The 24,083-nt window shown below is 50.1% G+C and overlaps 2 protein-coding genes across 4 annotated transcripts; one reads left to right on the top strand and one right to left on the bottom strand.

Moving 5' to 3' along the window:
- The first annotated feature begins 7,330 nt into the window (after window positions 1-7,330).
- On the top strand, window positions 7,331-11,341 carry znf668 (zinc finger protein 668). 3 transcript variants are annotated; one of them, XM_048986783.1, is made up of 3 exons: window positions 7,331-7,417; window positions 8,259-8,402; window positions 9,110-11,341. In XM_048986783.1, exon 3 carries the CDS (start codon window positions 9,142-9,144, stop codon window positions 11,119-11,121), a length of 1,980 nt encoding a protein of 659 aa, XP_048842740.1. In that variant the 5' UTR covers window positions 7,331-7,417; window positions 8,259-8,402; window positions 9,110-9,141; the 3' UTR covers window positions 11,122-11,341. The 3 variants fall into 3 exon arrangements, with proteins under 3 accessions (XP_048842740.1, XP_048842738.1, XP_048842737.1); XM_048986781.1 differs by lacking the exon at window positions 7,331-7,417 and adding an exon at window positions 7,871-8,149; XM_048986780.1 differs by lacking the exon at window positions 7,331-7,417 and having other exon boundaries at window positions 8,202-8,402.
- Window positions 11,342-13,755: 2,414 nt separating this feature from the next.
- On the bottom strand, window positions 13,756-23,784 carry LOC125716089 (uncharacterized). The gene is made up of 19 exons (XM_048988325.1): window positions 23,757-23,784; window positions 20,115-20,211; window positions 19,872-20,017; window positions 19,590-19,662; window positions 19,303-19,448; window positions 18,594-18,656; window positions 18,400-18,496; window positions 18,259-18,336; window positions 17,841-18,020; window positions 17,481-17,660; window positions 17,160-17,300; window positions 16,528-16,712; window positions 16,037-16,148; window positions 15,687-15,934; window positions 15,046-15,108; window positions 14,852-14,948; window positions 14,468-14,647; window positions 14,113-14,292; window positions 13,756-13,786 (listed from the first exon to the last, which is right to left on the bottom strand). Exons 1-19 carry the CDS (start codon window positions 23,782-23,784, stop codon window positions 13,756-13,758), a joined length of 2,325 nt encoding a protein of 774 aa, XP_048844282.1.
- Window positions 23,785-24,083: the final 299 nt, after the last annotated feature.

Here is a 24,083-nt window from a genome sequence, read left to right as displayed (position 1 = left end):
TTTTCTTTTTTTTTTTAACAGGAATCTGTTATTAGATATACTGAGAATTCAGCAAGCAGTAAATCACACATCTGTCACTGAATGATCTCAAAATATTGATATATTGGAACATGGCACTTGTTTTTTCATTTTTAATATTTATCATCATTTTATGGTTATATATTATTGTATATTTCCAAATATCAAATATTGAATTCTGAATTCCTTTGTCAGATGATATTTATGCTCATGACAGTGTAAATACGCAAATCAGTAAATGTCATAACACAATCCACTGATATGACACTTTACCCCTCTTTTGTCCATAGAATTACTTAGTACTAAAATTAAGTAAAGCATCTGTTTTTCAGTAAAGTCTCCCTAAATGCATAAAAAGCTAGTACTTCATATTTTATAATGGATGTTGAACGGATGGATGCAGGGTTATTGCACTATTAATTTTGCATGTTCTTACAATCAAAGATCTTGGACATTTAGAGTTATAGATACATGTGTGATCTATGGAACGATGCGTCAAAACTGTTCAGTAGCCCTTAAGGCCCGATTTAGTGTTACGGTATGATTATTTCATCATCATGTTCACTTTTTCCTGATAGACTCCTATAGACAGATACAATTAATTATAGGCATATAGTTAGCCTAGCTGGTATCTCTAATTTGCCTGTAGAGTGTGAATGCACTGCTATCTCATCCAGGGTGTCCTTCGCCTTGTATGCTGTGCTGCTTGGGACAGGGTCCAGGCTGCAGGCCCCCATCTCCCTGCCAGACTGAAGTTAATGGAAGGGTTAATAGTGTGGACTGTTTGTGGTTTTTTTTTTGTAGTTCATTAATCATTATACAACAGGACACTTGCTAACACAATTGTAACCAATTTACTTGTCAAAGGATGAGGGACCAGAAGATGACAGTGTTGGATAAACTACATAAAGTTCACTTCTGATGGAGGATAAACAAGTAGCTTTGAAATTTACTAAGACTTATTAAATCTGCTCCTCTATTTTTAGCAACCATATATCCAACTACTTTTATGATCTGTGTATGTATGTAGCTGTAGGTCAAGGCAGGTGGAGTGCCTAATCTTTGGAGTGGAAGGGAGAGTCTTACAGTTATTCTGTATAAAAACCAATGCATTATACAGCAAAAAATTGTGTAAATCAGTTAGGTTTAAACACCAGAGAGGAAAGACCATAATAGATTTCTGGAAGTGGCATTGTACTGGGTGTGTGGCTGTATACCTTAATCTTAATATCTTATTGTACAACATTAACAACATTGGACAATGAAATTGAAACATGGGCTAATACTGTTTGAGGTTTCACGCCTGTATACGTGCAGCCTGGTGGCCAATCTTCACTGGTTCCATCAGTAATAATCGAGTATGAAAGTTGGACTAGCAGAGCAATAGCGCAGCACACAACATAATGGGACATGTATCAGAGCTCAAAAGAGGACAAATTGTCAGTGTGCGTCTCGCTGTCACATTTGTGATCAGGGCAGTAAGTTTTTGTGGTGTATCGAGAGCCACGGTATCCAAGCTAATGTCAACATACCACCACGAAGGACGGACTGCTTCCAACAGGAGTTACTATGGACACAAGAGGAAGCTGTCAAAGGAATGTTCGGGCACTAACCCGGATTGTATCCAAAAAACATACAACAACACCTGTCCTACTCACTGCAGAATTTTGTGCGCACCTCAACTCTCCTGTTTCTACCAAAACTGTTCACTGGGAGCTCCACAGGTTCAGTATTCATGGTCAGGCTGCTATACCAAACCTTTGGACACTCGTGCCAATTCCAAATGTCTGTTTCAGTGGTGCCAGCAGCGCGAATCTTGGACCGTGGACAATGTGAAACATGTATTGTTCTCTGATGAGTCCACCTTCACTGTCTTTCCCACATCCAGGAGAGTTAGTGTGGAGAGGCCCCAAAGAGACTTGCCATGCACAGGGGTGGATCAGTGAAGGTTTAGGCTGCAATGTCATGGCATTCCGCAGGCCCACTACTTGATCCAGATGGAGACGTCACTGCCAAGGACTACTGAACCATTCTGAGGGACCATGTTCACCCAGTGGTTGAAATGTATCCTGAAGGTGGTGCCGTATATTGAAATGATGATGAGCCAATGCTCTCAGCAAGACGGGTGACAGAGTGGTCTTATGAATATGAAAGTGAAGCTCAGCATCTCCCATGGCCTGCAAACTCAGCAGAACTGAATATTATTCACCCACTTTGGGATGTTTTGAGGCATGAGTCAGGATACATTTTTCTCCACCAGCATCATGTAGTGACCACGCCACTGTTCTGCAAGAGGAGCGGCTCAGAATCCCTTTGGCCATTGTGTACTACTTTATCTGTCAGTCCCAAGATTAACCGATACTGTATTGCAAATAGAGACCCTACGCCATATGAATAAATTATTGTGGTATAAAACCAGGTGTTTCAGTTTCTTTGTCCAAACCCTGTACGATAATCCTAATTACATTTCAGCTGCATTTTATTTTTAATGGTAATCTAAACAGTGTTTTTTAAATGACTGGTTGGTTTAAATGACTGGCTTATTTAGACAGGACAGGTCCTCTAAAGGTGGCGGCGTGGCAATTTATATCAAAGAACACCTTAAGTGCTCAATTGCATTATCTAAGTCTGTTCCCAAACAATTCGATTTGCTTGTTCTAAACATTGAATTCACTAACAATTTCACTCTGTCAGTGGCTGGGTGCTATCGCCCTCCTTCAGCCCCGGCCTGCACTTTAACGACATTGTCCAGTGTGCTGCCGCCCTTGATCAAAGCTGAATTCGTGCTTCTTGGTGATTTAAACTGGGACATGATCAAACCACCCGATAAAGTCATTCAACAATTCGATGCATTAAACTTGCATCAAATTATCTGCCCCCCCACTAGGTATGACACCAAATCTACAAACAAGGCTACGCTGATTGACATTATTCTAACTAATTCTCCTCACAAATATAACTCTGGGGTATTTTGTTCTGATATCAGTGACCACTGTTTTACTGCATGTGTTCGAAATGGTTGCTCCATCAAGAAACCAACTCGATTCTGTTGCAAACGTGCTTTTAAAAACTTCAATCACCAAGCTTTTCTACATGACATGGCTGATGTTAACTGGTCAAGAATCAGGCTGGTTCCAACGGTAGATGAGGCCTGGCATTTATTTTACAAACTTTTCAGGGCTATTGTTGATAAACATGCCCCGATGAAAAGACTTAGAGTTAAGGATCGGCATAGTCCTTGGTTTACCCCGGAGCTCTCTATGCTTTTACAACAAAAAAATATTCTCTGGCGCAAGGCACGACACTCTAGATCCCCAGCAGATAGTTTGGTTTTTAAGCAATTCAGAAATAAATCCTTACAAGCCGTTCGCAAGGCTAAAACAGACTATTTTAAGAAGCAGTTTTCTCTTAGTAGCTCTGATCCTACTAAATTTTGGAAAACGATAAAGGAGATGGAAAATAAACCATCTTGTAAGTTACCTACTTCACTCTACTTAGAGAACCATGTAGTATCAGATAAGAAGTGTATGTTGGAGCTCCTCAATAAGCACTTTATAACTTCCGGACTAATCTCTGAATTTCCAAATTCTGCTTCATCGCCTCTTTATCTTAGTAACTGCTCTAATGCATCTTCTCCAAGTCTCCCTCATCTTACAATACTTCCGTCCTCCTCTCATAGCTTCACCTTGCGGGCTTTTTTAGAGGAAGAGGTTCTGGATGAATTGCTTAGGTTGGATTCCAATAAATCTGCTGGGTCTGACGAGGTGGATCCTGTCTTTTTCAAAATGGCTGCTTCCATTATCGCCACTCCCATCACAGATATATTCAATTTGTCTATATGCACAGGGCAAATTCCTTGTGCTTGGAAGTCAGCGTTAGTGTTTCCTCTCTTTAAGGGTGGTGACCGGTCAGATCCCAACTGTTACAGGCCTATTTCTGTTTTGCCATGTATCTCCAAGGTTCTGGAAAAACTTGTAAATGGTCAACTCACCGATTATTTGGAAGCACACAATATCTTATCACCTGTTCAATCAGGATTTAGAACTGGGTTTGGGTGTATAACAGCTACTCTTAAAGTCTTAAATGATATCTATTCTGCTTTGGATTCTAAATTATACTGTGCTGCTATTTTCATTGACTTGGCCAAGGCCTTTGACTCTGTCAATCATAAACGTCTTATTGATAGGCTACATGACACAGGCATCTCTGAAAAATCCTTGTCTTGGTTTTCCAATTATCTTACTGACAGAGTGCAGTCTGTAAAATCTGAACTACTCCTTTCCCAGCCTCTCCCAGTCACCAATGGTGTCCCGCAGGGATCAATACTTGGACCTACACTTTTCTCTATTTATATTAACACTGTTGCTAATTCGGTTACGGACTCATCTATCCATCTTTATGCTGATGATACAATTCTTTATTCTACAGGTCCTTCCCCTGCTACAGTCTTGCAGCAACTCCAACTTAGTTTTAATAGTTTGCAACAGATTCTTTCCAATTTGCACCTCCAGTTAAATACTTCCAAAACTAAAGTTATGTGGTTCGGTAAAAAAGGTCATATTCCATCAAGCTCTCCAGGTATCTGTTCCCTAGACGGGACACCACTGGACCAGATTACTGAATACAAATATCTGGGAATTTGGCTGGATAATACTCTATCTTTTTCAAAACACATTGACAATTTGCAGTCTAGGATCAAATTAAAACTTGGGTTCCTTTATAGAATGCGTTCTGCATTTACATCATCTGCAAGGAAAACTCTGGTTCAAATGACAATCCTTCCCATGTTTGACTATGGTGATGTTATTTACAGATCAGCATCCAAAGGCCTGCTTCAGAAGCTCGATGTTCTTTATCATTCTGCCATTCGGTTCATAACAAATGCCCCTTTTAAAACCCATCATTGTACCCTGTATTCTTCTCTCAACTGGTCTTCATTGTACACCCGCCGTAAAATCCATTGGCTTATGATTATTTACAAAACTCTCGTTGGTTTTTCCCCTCCTTACTTACAGGATTTGTTACACTTTTCTACTTCTGTGTATAATACTCGATCTGCTAATTTGATTCTGTTGACAGTTCCTAAGGCTACTTCTGCACTTGGCCTGTCGTCTTTTCAGAACGTTGCTGCTAGAGACTGGAATGACCTGCAGAAAATGTTAAAACTGGATAATTTCATTCATAAATCAGCTTTCCAATCTCGGATTTCAGCTTATTATAAAGACGTGTGTCGCTGTTATTTAGACTAGCTGCTCCAACTCACTGCTGCTCTTTTCATTGCTGCTCCAACATTCTTATTGTTTATATAATATTTTATGACATTTTTCCGTAAATATGCAACATATTCACTGTTTCTTGCTTCATTTCTTTCTTTATCTATTATTACTATTATCATTATTATTTATTTTTTCTATTTTCTTTTCCTTTCGTAAACTTGTTTATATTGTATATATGTATTTTTCTTAAAATGTTTTATTTTACATTTTTTTTAAAGGCTTTGCCCTTTCCAGGCCACAGTTGTAAATAAGAAACATGTTCTTAATCTGTCTTGCCTGGTTAAATAAAGGTGAATAAAAAAAAAATAATAAAGTTTGGGGTGGTGCAGTGCTTAGCTCTGTTGCCTCCCACCTCTGGGACCAGGGTTTGATTGTCTGCTGTGTGGAGTTTGCATGTTCTCCCCCTGTGCCCTCATGGGATACTCTGGTTTCCTTCCACAATCCATAAACATGCTGAAGTTAATAGCAGTTACCAAATTGCCTGTAGGTGGGCATGTGTGAGTCTGCCCTGTGATGGGTTGGTGCCTCATCCTGGGTTGTTCCCTGCCTTGTGCCTGTAGCCCCCCCTAGTGACCCTGAATAGGACATCTTGCTTACTGAAGGATGTAATTTTGAATGTTATTTGAAGTGAGTATGAAATTAGTTTGAGTGACTGGAGGTCCATTCATGAACAGGATTGTATTAAAAAGTGTTCTGTCTATTTTGATTCTACCTTCTAGAATGCATGTCCTCCTCTGGTCATTATCCCAATGATGATCTCAATAATGTTTTGGGAAAATAATTTTTTTTAGTTCAGATGGATGGGAAGGAAGTCAGAGGAGTCCAAGGAATGAAGCTTTAAAATGAGATGTTTATTACAATGAGCCTTTGAAAGCAACAAACCAGACCTTCATATTCTTTCAGACATCTGACACTCATATTTATCTCTAACCAAAGGCAATCTTCACTGTGTAGTCTGTGTTCAACATACTTATGTACTCTGGACCGTCTGGTTTGCCACAGAATGGTGTTAATGTGGGTTATATGTGGCTCTCAAAGCCGGATTCAGATAAAATTTGATAAAGCAGCATAAACTGCACTCAGTCCTCCAGCAGGGGGTCACAATATATGAGGTTATATTGTGTCATATTTGTTAGGTATTCATTCAGTAACCTATATTTGTCACCACCACTACCTTTCAATGCTTTACAGATGGCATGGTTTGTCATTTTAAAATATATTTCTGCAGGTAAATTTCTCCCACTAAAGGCGCATTATATTGTTTTCCATTCATAGCTTAAGAACATCTCGGTAAACTGCAAAGAAATATCAAGAACTTATTTTACAAGTAGGCGGTGCACTCGACCGACGCATTTTTTCGATCTGTCATGCTCAGACAAAAGAACCAAAACCGGATTAGAACCAGCTGACAAAACTGAGGTATGCTGACTGTAACCGTGCCAGTGTGCCAATGATAATCGATAACCAGGTGGGGGAGGAACACGCATAGAATAATTATACAAATCTATTCTTACATTTCGGACCTGACGCTACGTAAATATTTTATCAGGGCTGGAATATAGTACCGACCAGCACACGTGTTTTAACACACTTTATCTGTATTTAATATAAGCGTGAATTCTTAACAAGCTAACAGATTTCAGTAGAGACTATCTGCAGATGTCGAGCTGGCTTCGCGGGGGAATTTTACAGCAGTTATTGTGCTCTTAATCGGCATCATCAAAAAGCGTCACCTGGAGCAAGTACATAAATGCCAGTTTGCGAAAAGCAAAATGTATGTGATACAAACGTAGTGCTAACTCGTACACCAGCTGTGGAGGCAGTTCTGTCACTTCACAACTCCAGGTCGGTGGGTTCGAATTCAATCCCCATGTTGTGCGAATTTTCTTCGTGCATTCTGGCTCCCTTCCACTGCACAAAGCGCGAAATTAAGTCAATTGATGTCTAATTTTTCCGTAGTGACTGACAGTGTGCGTACAGTAGGCCTATATGTGCTCTGCGGTGAACTGGCGTCCCGTCCAGGATGTTCTCCAGCTTTGTGCCCCAAGCTCCAGCTCCCCTACTCACGACTTGACAAAGTCATGAGGTTTGGAAGATGGATGAATATACCGCGACAGTCACGAGTAGGCCTAGTTTCATTTAATGACTTACTGTTTTATGTCACTTTGTAACTTTTTTTTTTTTTTTTTACAAAATAAGAAATCTACGCTGCCCATCTTACTACCACCTGTGCACTTAGGGGTCGTGGGCACTTAAAGTTGTCTTAACAAATACAACAAGTTTGGTACTCTTATTTCAAACACATGGTGGACAGGTTGAATACAAACCAGACCAGGGAAGGTGCTAGCTACTCATGAAGGGGCTGGATGCGCCGTCAGTCCTCTGCACTGGACCGCGGGGCAGTTTGAGACACTCTTGACACATTGCTGGCGGGGTAACTGGGATAGATCTGTAGCCATGGGCAACAAACTAAACCTTGTAAATAATCGTCACATATGCTGCGACATTTGTTATAAAAGTGTGTTATTAAGGATGATATAAGGGCACCTCAGCACTGTCACGCTACAACTCCCTATCATCGATACCGGCTACAAGCATTTTCGGCCGAGACTGAGCTGCCACCGGCTCCGATCTGCTTTATGAGCGCTATGAAACCGGGACGTATTATCGTGTTTGTTTCTGAGCTCACAGACCGCCAGCAAGGGCGGCATCCCTGCCGAAACCCCAAATCGGATCACATGCAGTCGATTATTATTACATAAAAAATGCATCCTTTGATTAACATGAATACATTGATCTTTTTGCTAAAATCCAAATAGTTTAAATGATACGGAATCATTTAAATAATAAATAAGGTAACATATAAATGTGTCATTCGGACCGTCCTGAACTCGCCTGTTACTTTGTACCACAATAATCCAGCAGTGAAAAATCGGTTTCCCCTCCCCTTTCCCTCTCCGTCAGGTCCTAAAGCCGGCCCTCCGGCCCTCCGCCGCAGCTCGCAGGAGCCTGCTTCACCCAAGAGTGAGAGCGCCGGGCTGTCCGCAGAGATCGCGTTTTCTCCGGGAGGCAGCCTCAGGACACAGACTGGGCCGCGGGCGCTGCGAGGTAAGCAGACAATGTGTTGGCGGCGGCGGGGCCGGGGCGTCCCCTGCGCCCGTACCGGCGCTTAAAGTGCCATCCGCGCCAGGACTCGGCCGGTCCTAAAGCCAGCCATTTTGAGCACAGCCGGCAGAAGCTGTCATGGGCTCGGCTGCTGCCTGCATCGGCGCCGGATGGTTTTATTCCAACATCAGTATCATCTCCTTTGTCCGCGAATAAAGGACAAATCGGAGTGGTGTATTTAATGCGATGCGTTTTTTTAACTTTAAAAGCTGTGGGGTGTATTTTGCTCAATTGTCCCCTGTGGTCCTAACGCCGGCCATTTTGTTATTTGTGCACAGCGCGTTCACAAAAATACCAAGCAGTTTTAAAGAGGCAATACGGCCACCGGCTAAACCACCCTGCTCTGCCTTGAGATGTCCAGTAATGTGTAGATTATGTGTCAAGCGCTCCCTAAATACTAATAGGAGCTGCTTTTTACAAATGGCAAAACCATAACGAAGTTTCATGGTGTAGTTAGTGTTATGCTCTTTTTTGCACAGCAGTTGTAACTTGACCTGTTTTGTCTTCAACTTGTTTTAAATAGTGGAAACTGATGGAGATGAGAAGTGTGTCCCATTCTCTCATATCCATCCTACTGTAAATGGATTTCTGTCTCTTACTGTAATTTAAAATGTCACATTTCATTTCCACCCTTTTTTTGTATTTTGTAGACCTGTGAGAGAAAGAGATTCGTTTGAATAAAATGGATTCCTCTCAGCTGGACAGTCTGCCACTTGCAGGACAAGATAACCTTCCAGCTTCTGGAAATGATGAATCCAAAGGGGGGGAGAAACCAAAAAAAGAGACAACAGAGCAACCTAGGAAACGGAGAGGTAGGGGGCGCCACCTGAAGGCCAAGTACTCTTATAAATGCTCGGCCTGCAAGGAGGCTTTTCCCAGCCCCTCAGCGCTGCGCAGTCACAAGGTGTCTGCGCACGGCAAGGAGGGGAGACTGCATGCATGCACCAAGTGTGAGAAGACGTTTGGCAGCTCGGCACAGCTGCTCAAACACCAGCGCACCCATTCCTCCCAGCGGCCCTTCCAGTGCCACCAGTGCCACAAGGCTTACAAGACGCCCACGGAGCTGCGCAACCACTCGCGCTCTCATACGGGCGAGAAGCCATTCGTCTGCACGGAGTGCGGCAAGGCCTTCATGCAGGCCATCTGCCTGCGCATCCACATGACGCAGCACAGTGGGGAGCGGCCGCACTCCTGCCCTCATTGCTCCAAGAGCTACCCCACGCTGTCCAAGCTGAAAGTACACCAGCGCTCCCACACAGGAGAGAAGCCTTACTTCTGTGCCGAGTGTGGCAAGAGTTTCGCCGACCCCTCTGTGTACCGCAAGCATCGGCGCAACCACCAAGGCCACCGGCCATACTCCTGCGGCCAGTGCGGCAAGACGTACACGGAGCTGAAGGATCTGAAGAACCACGAGCGCTCGCACACAGGCGAGAAGCCCTACCTGTGTTCCGACTGCGGAAAGGCCTTTTCCCGCTCGTCCTCGCTGGCCTGCCATGTGCGCATTCACTCACAGAGTAAGCCCTACCAGTGTGAGCAATGTGGCAAGGGCTTCACACAGCTCTCATCCTACCAGTCTCATCTGCGCACACACTCCGGCGAGAAGCCGTTCCTATGCCCACAGTGCGGAAAGATGTTCTCCGATCCCTCCAGTTTTCGCCGCCACCAGAGGGCGCACTCGGGCTTTAAGCCGTACCCCTGTGATAAGTGCACTAAGCGCTTCCGGCAGCCGGCTGATCTGGCGGTGCATCAGAGGGTTCACTCTGGACAGCGGCCGTATAAGTGCCAGAGTTGCGACAAGGCCTTTGTGGCATCCTGGGACCTGCGGCGCCACATGCTGGTGCACACAGGGCTGCGGCCATTCTCCTGCTCCGAATGCGGCAAGTCCTTTGCTGAGCGCTCCAGCTTGAACAAGCACCGGCGGGTGCATTCGGGAGAGCGGCCCTTCAAGTGCGGCCTCTGCTTCAAGGCATTTGTGGTCTCATCCAGCCTGCGCAAGCACGAGCGGACGCACCTGGCTGAGCGTACCCCGGAGCAGCCACAGCCTGGTCAGAGCCCCGCCACTGTGCAGCCTTTCTCCATCTCGCTCTCAACTCCCACCACCCTGCCCCAGTTTTCCTGCTCCCACTGTGACGTGACCTTTGGCACGTGGGAGGAAGTCCAAGCTCATGAGAGCCTCCACGCCGTCCCTCCTCCATCATCCGCGACAGTTGCTCTGCCCATGGGTCAGCACGTGTGCACGCTCTGCCAGGCCGAGTTCAGCCAGCTCTCTGAGCTGCGTGCCCACGAACGCTCGCACCCGCTGCTCCGCCCTCATGTCTGCGAGAGCTGTGGGAAAGGCTTCATGAACAAGGCCGGTCTGCGCAAACACCAGCGTATCCACTCCACGAACCGGCCTCACGTGTGCCAGCACTGCGGCAAGGCCTTTCTGTTTGCAGCCTATCTCCGGAAACACTTGCACACTCACCAAGACTCGCTACCCTCTCCTGCTCAGGCCCGCACCCAAATTGAACAGGCCCTGACGTCTACATCAACACCCGACACGGGTCTGCCAGCCTCCACAGAAAGCGAGGGCATCTCCCTGGCCGTTCCTGTGTCGGTGTCCCTTTCAGCCTTCCAAACAGTGCCAGCTACAGTGTATATAGAGAAGGTTGAGGGTCTCTGAGGCAGGCCCGGGCTGCGCTGAGGCCTCTTTCCCTCAAACTCTTACAGCATCATTCTTTATTAAACAGCTTCTGTTTATGTGTAGTGCATACCCTAAGAGGCAGTTTAATTTTGTGTACACACATAACCTATTTTTCTCTATAGCGGACTAAGTATCTTAGTGTTTTATGTGTGGATTTTTGTATTACTTGTTTTTGAGAAAAATAAAGTTCCGCTGTTTATATTGCTGGTTTTGAAATATCAGACCCCCTCCCCCCATGATAGAGCATACAGCTTATTAAAACCATCTGTTCAGGTACACTCTGCATTTTTACAAGTTTGGTGCTTCTTGGACGTTTAATCTCCAAATGTAGTACATATTATGTCATTACAGCATATTATTTATGTGAGCATATCTTTATACTGCAACGCAGACCTTATGATTGCTTTAAAAAGGCCCGAGTTTCAACTCAAAATTTCAAAAGCCACTGAATATAAGGTATTGTATTTAAGTGACGTCTTTCAGCCAAGTCATTGTTCATCTTTTACGTTGAAAGCACAGTGACTGGCCCACCTGTATTTTAAGGTTAATGTTCGGCAGGTACATCAGTGTTTCCTTGGGAAATTGAAAGCAATCCATCTTTTCAGTTTTGCTTTATCCAGACTGAATTGTCATGTATTATTACTGCACGTAATGTCTGATTTCCATGCTTTCTTTAGACTGATGTTGATCAAATATTTAACCAAGGTGCCTGTGGGGAAAGGAAGACATTCAAAACTAATGCTTTGAGCTGTACTGGGGTGGGTGGTAATATGGCTGAATCCTGACTCATGGTTTGTAAATCACTAAATGTGTGTTTAAAGATGCTAAACATCAAGTAATATGAACTTTATACTGGACTGTTTAAGGGGATGTTGGAGGGTGTCTCAGTCAAAGACTTTTAACCCTTCTGCACAAAGCCTGTCAGGGAGCCCAGCCATTAAACACACATTCACACATACTGAGCTACTCCTTTGCATTTAAGGACGGCTGTGGGGATATGATACATATTCATGAAATTGTTAAAATAATGGATTTTTATGCATCACTGCCTTACGGGTCTGTGAAACAGGATGACTCAGCATTCCCTTTACTATTATTTAATAAACAATTAATTTTAATCATCAAACCCTGTACTTCAGCTCAAGTTGTGACTGTTAAAGTAGTAAACATGAATAATCAGAACCCTGGCAGTGCAGGTCGGCTCTGACATGAGATTCTGGAGTCGTTTGTCTGTTTGTCTGCGGTTCGTATCTGGGAATCACAAGCCCTTGTTATTGCCGTTTCTCATTGTTCAGCGAAAATACTTTTTTTTTTTCAAAGACCCTGCAAGAGTGTTTTTGTCTGATGTCTTTCATTTTAAGTATACACTTTCTTTGGGGTGAAATCTCTAGTCAAAGCTTGGCGAAAGCTTTGATATCTAATGGATTTTATCCTGGAAACCGCATTGGTTTGGGGTGATTGTTTTATGAGATACATTGATGGAAAAAAGGAGAAAACTGGTTTTTGTACAAAGTTTATATGTGAAAGTCTGATTTGTCATGGCTTTAAAAAAAGATTTCACCAATGACATGAGATTTTAAGCCAAACAGCATGTGTTTTTTTGTAAATGCCTAACACATTCCCATGTTTATGTGTGTGTATGTGTATGTTAAAATTAGAAGTATTTTCTATTTTGCCAAGCAATTGTCTAAGACCAAAATGGTCATGTTTAACCTTTGTGGGTAACTTATTGAAATGTGGCAAGTGGTCACTGAGAATTAGAGATCAATATTCTCTGTATAGAATACTGGTTTTTCTAAGTCCAGTGCCATTGTTCGATTTTTTTTAATTTGTAATTTAATGCATTATTCTGGATTTTCATTGATACTATAAAAGCATAAATATCTTTTATAGATTTATGAGCTATAAGTGATTTAGATAGAAAGCATCTGATACAGAAAGTGACTGTGCTGTCGGGGGCAGACAGAGGGGAGGGTAAGGGAGCTGTCGGGGGTAGATAGAGGGGAGGGTAAGGGAGCTGTCTGGGGCAGATAGAGGGGACACTACGGGAGCTGTCGGGGGCAGATAGAGGGGAGGGTAAGGGAGCTGTCGGGGGCAGATAGAGGGGAGGGTAAGGGAGCTGTCGGGGGCAGACAGAGGGGAGGGTAAGGGAGCTGTCGGGGGCAGACAGAGGGGAGGGTAAGGGAGCTGTCGGGGGCAGACAGAGGGGAGGGTACGGGAGCTGTCGGGGGCAGACAGAGGGGAGGGTACGGGAGCTGTCGGGGGCAGACAGAGGGGAGGCTACGGGAGCTGTCGGGGGCAGACAGAGGGGAGGCTACGGGAGCTGTCGGGGGCAGACAGAGGGGAGGCTACGGGAGCTGTCGGGGGCAGACAGAGGGGAGGCTACGGGAGCTGTCGGGGGCAGACAGAGGGGAGGGTAAGGGAGCTGTCGGTGGCAGACAGAGGGGAGGGGAGGGTACGGGAGCTGTCGGGGGCAGACAGAGGGGAGGGGAGGGTATGGGAGCTGTCGGGGGCAGATAGAGGGTAGGGTAAGGGAGCTGTCGGCGGCAGATAGAGGGGAGGGGAGGGTACGGGAGCTGTCGGGGGCAGACAGAGGGGAGGCTACGGGAGCTGTCAGGGGCAGACAGAGGGGAGGGTAAGGGAGCTGTCGGTGGCAGACAGAGGGGAGGGGAGGGTATGGGAGCTGTCGGGGGCAGACAGAGGGGAGGGTAAGGGAGCTGTCGGTGGCAGACAGAGGGGAGGGGAGGGTACGGGAGCTGTCGGGGGCAGACAGAGGGGAGGGTAAGGGAGCTGTCGGTGGCAGACAGAGGGGAGGGGAGGGTACGGGAGCTGTCGGGGGCAGACAGAGGGGAGGGTACGGGAGCTGTCGGGGGCAGACAGAGGGGAGGGGAGGGTACGGGAGCTGTCGAGGGCAGACAGAGGGGAGGGGAGGGTACGGGAGCTGTCGGGGGCAGACAGAGGGGAGGGTACGGGATCTGTTGGGGGCAGACAGAGGGGAAGGTACGGGAGCTGTCGGGGGCAGAGCACATAGAGGGGAGGGTACGGGAGCTGTCGGGGGCAGACGGAGGGGAGGGTAAGGTAGCTGTCGGGGGCAGATGGAGGGGAGGGTAAGGGAGCTGTCGGGGGCAGACGGAGGGGAGGGTAAGGGAGCTGTCGGGGGCAGACGGAGGGGAGGGTACGGGAGCTGTCGGGGGCAGATAGAGGGGAGGGTAAGGGAGCTGTCGGGGGCAGACAGAGGGGAGGGGAGGGTACGGGAGCTGTCGAGGGCAGACAGAGGGGAGGGGAGGGTACGGGAGCTGTCGGGGGCAGACGGAGGGGAGGGTACGGGATCTGTTGGGGGCAGACGGAGGGGAAGGTACGGGAGCTGTCGGGGGCAGAGCAGATAGAGGGGAGGGTACGGGAGCTGTCGGGGGCAGACGGAGGGGAGGGTACGGGATCTGTTGGGGGCAGACGGAGGGGAGCGTACGGGATCTGTTGGGGGCAGACGGAGGGGAGGGTACGGGATCTGTTGGGGGCAGACAGAGGGGAAGGTACGGGAGCTGTCGGGGGCAGAGCAGATAGAGGGGAGGGTACGGGAGCTGTCGGGGGCAGACGGAGGGGAGGGTACGGGAGCTGTCGGGGGCAGACGGAGGGGAGGGTACGGGAGCTGTCGGGGGCAGACAGAGGGGAGGGTAAGGAATCTGTCGGGGGCAGATAGAGGGGAAGGTACAGGAGCTGTCGGGGGTAGACAGAGGGGAGGGTACGGGAGCTGTCGGGGGCAGACAGGGGGGAGCTGTCGGGGGTAGACAGAGAGGAGGGTACGGGAGCTGTCGGGGGCAGACAGAGGGCAGGGTAAGGGAGCTGTCGGGGGCAGATAGAGGGGAAGGTACAGGAGCTGTCGGGGGTAGACAGAGGGGAGGGTACGGGAGCTGTCGGGGGCAGACAGGGGGGAGCTGTCGGGGGTAGACAGAGAGGAGGGTACGGGAGCTGTCGGGGGCAGACAGAGGGCAGGGTAAGGGAGCTGTCGGGGGCAGATAGAGGGGAAGGTACAGGAGCTGTCGGGGGTAGACAGAGAGGAGGGTACGGGAGCTGTCGGGGGCAGACAGAGGGCAGGGTAAGGGAGCTGTCGGGGGCAGATAGAGGGGAAGGTACAGGAGCTGTCGGGGGCAGACGGAGGGGAGGCTACGGGAGCTGTCGGGGGCAGACAGAGGGCAGGGTAAGGGAGCTGTCGGGGGCAGATAGAGGGGAAGGTACGGGAGCTGTCTGGGGCAGATAGAGGGGAGGGTAAGGGAGCTGTCAGGGGCAGATAGAGGGCAGGGTAAGGGAGCTGTCGGGGGCAGATAGAGGGGAGGCTATGGGAGCTGTCTGGGGCAGATAGAGGGGAGGGTAAGGGAGCTGTCAGGGGCAGATAGAGGGCAGGATAAGGGAGCTGTCGGGGGCAGATAGAGGGGAGGCTACGGGAGCTGTCGGGGGCAGATAGAGGGGAGGGTAAGGGAGCTGTCGGGGGCAGATAGAGGGCAGGATAAGGGAGCTGTCGGGGGCAGACAGAGGGGAGGGGAGGGTACGGGAGCTGTCGGGGGCAGACGGAGGGGAGGGTACGGGATCTGTTGGGGGCAGACGGAGGGGAGGGTACGGGATCTGTTGGGGGCAGACAGAGGGGAAGGTACGGGAGCTGTCGGGGGCAGAGCAGATAGAGGGGAGGGTACGGGAGCTGTCGGGGGCAGACGGAGGGGAGGGTAAGGTAGCTGTCGGGGGCAGATGGAGGGGAGGGTAAGGGAGCTGTCGGGGGCAGACGGAGGGGAGGGTAAGGGAGCTGTCGGGGGCAGACGGAGGGGAGGGTACGGGAGCTGTCGAGGGCAGACAGAGGGGAGGGGAGGGTACGGGATCTGTTGGGGGCAGACGGAGGGGAGGGTACGGGATCTGTTGGGGGCAGACAGAGGGGAAGGTACGGGAGCTGTCGGGGGCAGAGCAGATAGAGGGGAGGGTACGGGAGCTGTCGGGGGCAGACGGAGGGGAGGGTACGGGATCTGTTGGGGGCAGACAGAGGGGAAGGTACGGGAGCTGTCGGGGGCAGAGCAGATAGAGGGGAGGGTACGGGAGCTGTCGGGGGCAGACGGAGGGGAGGGTACGGGAGCTGTCGGGGGCAGACAGGGGGGAGGGTACGGGAGCTGTCGGGGGCAGACAGAGGGGAGGGTACGGGAGCTGTCGGGGGCAGACAGAGGGGAGGGGAGGGTACGGGAGCTGTCGGGGGCAGATAGAGGGGAGGGTAAGGGATCTGTCGGGGGCAGATAGAGGGGAGGGTACGGGAGCTGTCGGGGGTAGATAGTGGGGAGGGTACGGGAGCTGTCGGGGGCAGACAGAGGGCAGGGTAAGGGAGCTGTCGGGGGCAGACAGAGGGGAAGGTACGGGAGCTGTCGGGGGCAGAGCAGATAGAGGGGAGGGTACGGGAGCTGTCGGGGGCAGACGGAGGGGAGGGTACGGGATCTGTTGGGGGCAGACGGAGGGGAGGGTACGGGATCTGTTGGGGGCAGACAGAGGGGAAGGTACGGGAGCTGTCGGGGGCAGAGCAGATAGAGGGGAGGGTACGGGAGCTGTCGGGGGCAGACGGAGGGGAGGGTACGGGAGCTGTCGGGGGCAGACAGGGGGGAGGGTACGGGAGCTGTCGGGGGCAGACAGAGGGGAGGGGAGGGTACGGGAGCTGTCGGGGGCAGATAGAGGGGAGGGTAAGGGATCTGTCGGGGGCAGATAGAGGGGAGGGTACGGGAGCTGTCGGGGGTAGATAGTGGGGAGGATACGGGAGCTGTCGGGGGCAGACAGAGGGCAGGGTAAGGGAGCTGTCGGGGGCAGACAGAGGGGAAGGTACGGGAGCTGTCGGGGGCAGACAGGGGGGAGGGTACGGGAGCTGTCGGGGGCAGACAGAGGGGAGGGTACGGGAGCTGTCGGGGGCAGACAGAGGGGAGGGGAGGGTACGGGAGCTGTCGGGGGCAGATAGAGGGGACGGTAAGGGATCTGTCGGGGGCAGATAGAGGGCAGGGTACGGGAGCTGTCGGGGGTAGATAGTGGGGAGGGTACGGGAGCTGTCGGGGGCAGACGGAGGGGAGGGTAAGGTAGCTGTCGGGGGCAGATGGAGGGGAGGGTAAGGGAGCTGTCGGGGGCAGACGGAGGGGAGGGTAAGGGAGCTGTCGGGGGCAGACGGAGGGGAGGGTACGGGAGCTGTCGGGGGCAGACAGAGGGGAGGGGAGGGGAGGGTACGGGAGCTGTCGAGGGCAGACAGAGGGGAGGGGAGGGTACGGGAGCTGTCGGGGGCAGACGGAGGGGAGGGTACGGGATCTGTTGGGGGCAGACGGAGGGGAGGGTACGGGATCTGTTGGGGGCAGACAGAGGGGAAGGTACGGGAGCTGTCGGGGGCAGAGCAGATAGAAGGGAGGGTACGGGAGCTGTCGGGGGCAGACGGAGGGGAGGGTAAGGTAGCTGTCGGGGGCAGATGGAGGGGAGGGTAAGGGAGCTGTCGGGGGCAGACGGAGGGGAGGGTAAGGGAGCTGTCGGGGGCAGACGGAGGGGAGGGTACGGGAGCTGTCGGGGGCAGACAGAGGGGAGGGGAGGGGAGGGTACGGGAGCTGTCGAGGGCAGACAGAGGGGAGGGGAGGGTACGGGAGCTGTCGGGGGCAGACGGAGGGGAGGGTACGGGATCTGTTGGGGGCAGACGGAGGGGAGGGTACGGGATCTGTTGGGGGCAGACAGAGGGGAAGGTACGGGAGCTGTCGGGGGCAGAGCAGATAGAAGGGAGGGTACGGGAGCTGTCGGGGGCAGACGGAGGGGAGGGTACGGGATCTGTTGGGGGCAGACGGAGGGGAGGGTACGGGATCTGTTGGGGGCAGACGGAGGGGAGGGTACGGGATCTGTTGGGGGCAGACAGAGGGGAAGGTACGGGAGCTGTCGGGGGCAGAGCAGATAGAGGGGAGGGTACGGGAGCTGTCGGGGGCAGACGGAGGGGAGGGTACGGGAGCTGTCGGGGGCAGACAGGGGGGAGGGTACGGGAGCTGTCGGGGGCAGACAGAGGGGAGGGTACGGGAGCTGTCGGGGGCAGACAGAGGGGAGGGTAAGGAATCTGTCGGGGGCAGATAGAGGGGAGGGTACGGGAGCTGTCGGGGGTAGATAGTGGGGAGGGTACGGGAGCTGTCGGGGACAGAGCAGATAGAGGGGAGGGTACGGGAGCTGTCGGGGGTAGACAGAGGGGAGGGTAAGGGAGCTGTCGGGGGCAGACAGAGGGGAAGGTACAGGAGCTGTCGGGGGTAGACAGAGGGGAGGGTACGGGAGCTGTCGGGGGCAGACAGGGGGGAGCTGTCGGGGGTAGACAGAGAGGAGGGTACGGGAGCTGTCGGGGGCAGACAGAGGGCAGGGTAAGGGAGCTGTCGGGGGCAGATAGAGGGGAAGGTACAGGAGCTGTCGGGGGTAGACAGAGGGGAGGGTACGGGAGCTGTCGGGGGCAGACAGGGGGGAGCTGTCGGGGGTAGACAGAGAGGAGGGTACGGGAGCTGTCGGGGGCAGACAGAGGGCAGGGTAAGGGAGCTGTCGGGGGCAGATAGAGGGGAAGGTACAGGAGCTGTCGGGGGTAGACAGAGAGGAGGGTACGGGAGCTGTCGGGGGCAGACAGAGGGCAGGGTAAGGGAGCTGTCGGGGGCAGATAGAGGGGAAGGTACAGGAGCTGTCGGGGGCAGACGGAGGGGAGGCTACGGGAGCTGTCGGGGGCAGACAGAGGGCAGGGTAAGGGAGCTGTCGGGGGCAGATAGAGGGGAAGGTACGGGAGCTGTCTGGGGCAGATAGAGGGGAGGGTAAGGGAGCTGTCAGGGGCAGATAGAGGGCAGGGTAAGGGAGCTGTCGGGGGCAGATAGAGGGGAGGCTACGGGAGCTGTCTGGGGCAGATAGAGGGGAGGGTAAGGGAGCTGTCAGGGGCAGATAGAGGGCAGGGTAAGGGAGCTGTCGGGGGCAGATAGAGGGGAGGCTACGGGAGCTGTCGGGGGCAGATAGAGGGGAGGGTAAGGGAGCTGTCGGGGGCAGATAGAGGGCAGGATAAGGGAGCTGTCGGGGGCAGACAGAGGGGAGGGGAGGGTACGGGATCTGTTGGGGGCAGACGGAGGGGAGGGTACGGGATCTGTTGGGGGCAGACAGAGGGGAAGGTACGGGAGCTGTCGGGGGCAGAGCAGATAGAGGGGAGGGTACGGGAGCTGTCGGGGGCAGACGGAGGGGAGGGTAAGGTAGCTGTCGGGGGCAGACGGAGGGGAGGGTAAGGGAGCTGTCGGGGGCAGACGGAGGGGAGGGTAAGGGAGCTGTCGGGGGCAGACGGAGGGGAGGGTACGGGAGCTGTCGGGGGCAGATAGAGGGGAGGGTAAGGGAGCTGTCGGGGGCAGACAGAGGGGAGGGGAGGGTACGGGAGCTGTCGAGGGCAGACAGAGGGGAGGGGAGGGTACGGGAGCTGTCGGGGGCAGACGGAGGGGAGGGTACGGGATCTGTTGGGGGCAGACGGAGGGGAGGGTACGGGATCTGTTGGGGGCAGACAGAGGGGAAGGTACGGGAGCTGTCGGGGGCAGAGCAGATAGAGGGGAGGGTACGGGAGCTGTCGGGGGCAGACGGAGGGGAGGGTACGGGAGCTGTCGGGGGCAGACAGGGGGGAGGGTACGGGAGCTGTCGGGGGCAGACAGAGGGGAGGGTACGGGAGCTGTCGGGGGCAGACAGAGGGGAGGGGAGGGTACGGGAGCTGTCGGGGGCAGATAGAGGGGAGGGTAAGGGATCTGTCGGGGGCAGATAGAGGGGAGGGTACGGGAGCTGTCGGGGGTAGATAGTGGGGAGGGTACGGGAGCTGTCGGGGACAGAGCAGATAGAGGGGAGGGTACGGGAGCTGTCGGGGGTAGACAGAGGGGAGGGTAAGGGAGCTGTCGGGGGCAGACAGAGGGCAGGGTAAGGGAGCTGTCGGGGGCAGATAGAGGGGAAGGTACAGGAGCTGTGTGGGGTAGACAGAGGGGAGGGTACGGGAGCTGTCGGGGGCAGACAGGGGGGAGCTGTCGGGGGTAGACAGAGAGGAGGGTACGGGAGCTGTCGGGGGCAGACAGAGGGCAGGGTAAGGGAGCTGTCGGGGGCAGATAGAGGGGAAGGTACAGGAGCTGTCGGGGGTAGACAGAGAGGAGGGTACGGGAGCTGTCGGGGGCAGACAGAGGGCAGGGTAAGGGAGCTGTCGGGGGCAGATAGAGGGGAAGGTACAGGAGCTGTCGGGGGCAGACGGAGGGGAGGCTACGGGAGCTGTCGGGGGCAGACAGAGGGCAGGGTAAGGGAGCTGTCGGGGGCAGATAGAGGGGAAGGTACGGGAGCTGTCTGGGGCAGATAGAGGGGAGGGTAAGGGAGCTGTCAGGGGCAGATAGAGGGCAGGGTAAGGGAGCTGTCGGGGGCAGATAGAGGGGAGGCTACGGGAGCTGTCTGGGGCAGATAGAGGGGAGGGTAAGGGAGCTGTCAGGGGCAGATAGAGGGCAGGGTAAGGGAGCTGTCGGGGGCAGATAGAGGGGAGGCTACGGGAGCTGTCGGGGGCAGATAGAGGGGAGGGTAAGGGAGCTGTCGGGGGCAGATAGAGGGCAGGATAAGGGAGCTGTCGGGGGCAGACAGAGGGCAGGGTACTGGAGCTCCTCTAAATTTGATCCATAAAGAGGCTCGATGTTTAAATTATAACGTATCATATATTACACAGTGAGTCTGGAGCCCATAGGCGATTGTCAGGCCCCCTGACAGTTAGTTTTGTAAATCCATTTACTAAGAATTTGTATTTTTGTATCCATTTCGTAACCACTGTTGCCAAATGGGAGGGGGTGGGTTAAGTATTTGTTCTGATTGAAAGTGCCAACCTTATTAAGGTTCAAATCTTAAAATTGCCCTTGCTGGAGCCTATCCCAAGTAATACAGGCAGGGCTCATCCTGGATGGCAGGACATGTAACATACGCACAGCCACAGACTATCATATAGCCTACTACACAGCCTTTCCACTCCAATTCACCTAATTATGTGTTTTTCGGTTAAGACAAACGGAGTGGGAAGAACATGCAAACTTCACACACAGAGTCAACCCACAACCCTAGAAGAGCAAAGCCACAAAAACCACCCTCTGTGACAGAAGTATTTTATTCATGTGTGTAATGACTTCATCAGGACAATCATATTCAGCAAAAAGGAATTTTGAGCAAAAACGAAATTAGATCAAACACACATTTTTATGGACATTAAAAACACTTGGAAATAATGTGAGTGTGCTTCAACATTCAGAACAAAAGCCTGTGGAAAATGTGAAAAGGGCACTCAGCTTCATCTGGAATGAAAACAACAAACTGAAAGATCAAAATGGAAAAATGGAATTGTTAAATGTACAATTTGTTAAATGTACAATCTGAAAAATCAACAGCAGCTGGATTTAACAAATTTACCTTTACAAAAACTACCAAAAAGTAGTGTGTCTGAGTTTTTATTTAGCATAAAATATTCTATATTTAGTGATAAAAACAGCATCAATAATAATAATAATTTTGCTGTCACAATTTTTTTAGAAGTTTAATTATTAAAAATGTCAGTACATTTGCCTGAAAGCCCTGTTACCCCTTTAATTGGACTAATCAATGACATAAATAATTATAAAAACATTTCTTGCCAAAACCGAATGATACAAAAGCATTTTCCATCAGAAGAGAGTTCATTCAATGTGTCAGAAGTAGCAAACGATATGACCAAAAAGTGTTTCCAAAACTTCATATTTACACACTTATAAAGCAGTTTTATCTACCAACATAGAAAAAAATCTCATTAATAATTAGGATAATATAATTTATTTATTTTTTTTGTAAAAAAAAAAAACCCATACATAAATAACACTTACTTTTCCTGACCTCTATATAGTATCAGAATAAGCAGTTTCTGTGAAGGAAGCTCTTTATTTACACAAGTTTTAATGCCTAATCCCCTGACATCCTCCACCTTCACCTCCACATTTCTCCTATGGGCAATTTAACGAGTAAATCTGTGGCAAATGAACATAGACAGGTTCACAAACGGGCTACTTCCATGAAAAGGGGGCTGTGAATATCTGAACACAGTCTATGTGAGCTACTATTAAATAATTCACCGTTTTCATACAGATAAATAAATGCATATGCTGATGTGAGGACTTACTATATCTGCTTTCAATGCACTAGACAGAAAACCCTATTAAAGTGTAGGCAAATTACAGTGGGGTTTCACCTCCACTTCCTAGCCTCGGCAAAGCGACCAGCTTTAGGTGGTGATCAGACACTCCCCCAACACACAGAACACCTCTAAATGCTGTCCTAAGGGTCAGTAACAGTCTAACAATGTTACAGATGGGTGTGCTATCCAAGAGGTTATGAACAGCTAGAATGAAAAGGTCACCTACAAACAGGGCTCTTAGTGATGAAGAATGGTGGCTTCTCTTGAAAAGCAGTACTGTAGGGTTCCCCGGTTCTGGACTTGGAGAGCCAGAATCCAATACAGTTTGCAGATTTCCCTGCCCAAACACACCTACTAAACCTGGCAATTAACTGATTAAGATACGCCTGAGCAGGGAAATCTGCAAATTGTGTGTTTTTCTGGCCCGGAAAGCAATTGCGGAATCCTGCTGCACTGTGATTCATTTGTCTTTTGCCTTGTTCCAACCGATCTGAGAACACTGAAAGAGAAAACGAAGAAAAATAATAATGAGTATTTTATAGAGAGATTCTTTTTTAAAAATCAGTCATATTTTTCTCCTTATTACAACATAGTGCATCTATAACGTATCTATATATTTCACTTCAGTTCAACTTCCTTTAATATAAAACAGAATAATATTATAAAGATCAATTAGTGACTACAGATATCAGTCACTGATTATTCAGTTAAATTCTGTCATAGAAGTATTCTTTGTGTATAATAATGGAATACCACAACAAAACAATATTATTTCATGCTTAAGTGCTACCCAGTTGTGTTGCACATAGCTGTGTTCCCTTCAAAATAAGCCATTTTAGCATGAACATATTCAGTGATTACTTTACTTAAAATTAAAAAGCAATGCAGTTATCCCTCCTAAATGACATTCAGCACCACGGCACAGAAAAAGAGGAAGGACAATGACCACAGATTAGGCTCAGCCATACTAACGGCATTAATATTTAATTCACATTAACTCATGTTGGAGACCTGAGACACAGGAGAGGTCAGGTAACAGCACTGTGAGCATTACTGCTGTATGTTCATGACATTGTACTAGGGCTGGGCATTAATCACATTTTTAATTTTAATTTAAATAGTTACAATCTTTGGCTTCCAACGATTATCAAAACAAAGAAATCAAGATAAAACGATTGTGCAGCATTTCAATTATCAATGATGTTTCCATTTAATTCTGCATTATAAATCCGGGGCACCCCTATCCAGCCTCTTTTTATTTGTTTATTAGTTGAATTATATTTAGGGTTCAAGTAAATTCACTGTTAAAAAAACTTATTTTTTTAAGTTCAAATAAATACATTTCCAAAGTCAATGAGTAATTGCGTTAAATAATCATGAACTCAATATTGACTCAAATAACTGTGATTATGACATTTGCCTACATTGTACTGCTCCTGGGGCGGCATGGTGGTGCAGTGGTTAGCACTGTTGCCTCACACCTCTGAGACCCGGGTTCGAGTCTCCGCCTGGGTCACACGTGTGTGGAGTTTGCATGTTCTCCCCATGTTCTCCCCAGGTGTGCATGTGTGAGTGAATGGTGTGTGAGTGTGCCCTGCGATGGGATGGCCCCCCATCCTGGGTTGTTCCCTGCCTCGTGCCCATTGCTTCCTCGATAGGCTCCGGACCCCCCGCAACCCAGTAGGATAAGCGGTTTGGAAAATGGATGGATGTACTGCTCCTCAAAAGGTCTTTTCATACTGAAACC

This window comes from Brienomyrus brachyistius, chromosome 20 (genome assembly GCF_023856365.1).
Source record: "Brienomyrus brachyistius isolate T26 chromosome 20, BBRACH_0.4, whole genome shotgun sequence".
Classification (NCBI taxonomy): Eukaryota; Metazoa; Chordata; class Actinopteri; order Osteoglossiformes; family Mormyridae; genus Brienomyrus; species Brienomyrus brachyistius.
The sequence above is the reverse complement of the archived record's forward strand: the minus strand, read 5'-3'. Positions and strand labels throughout refer to the sequence as shown.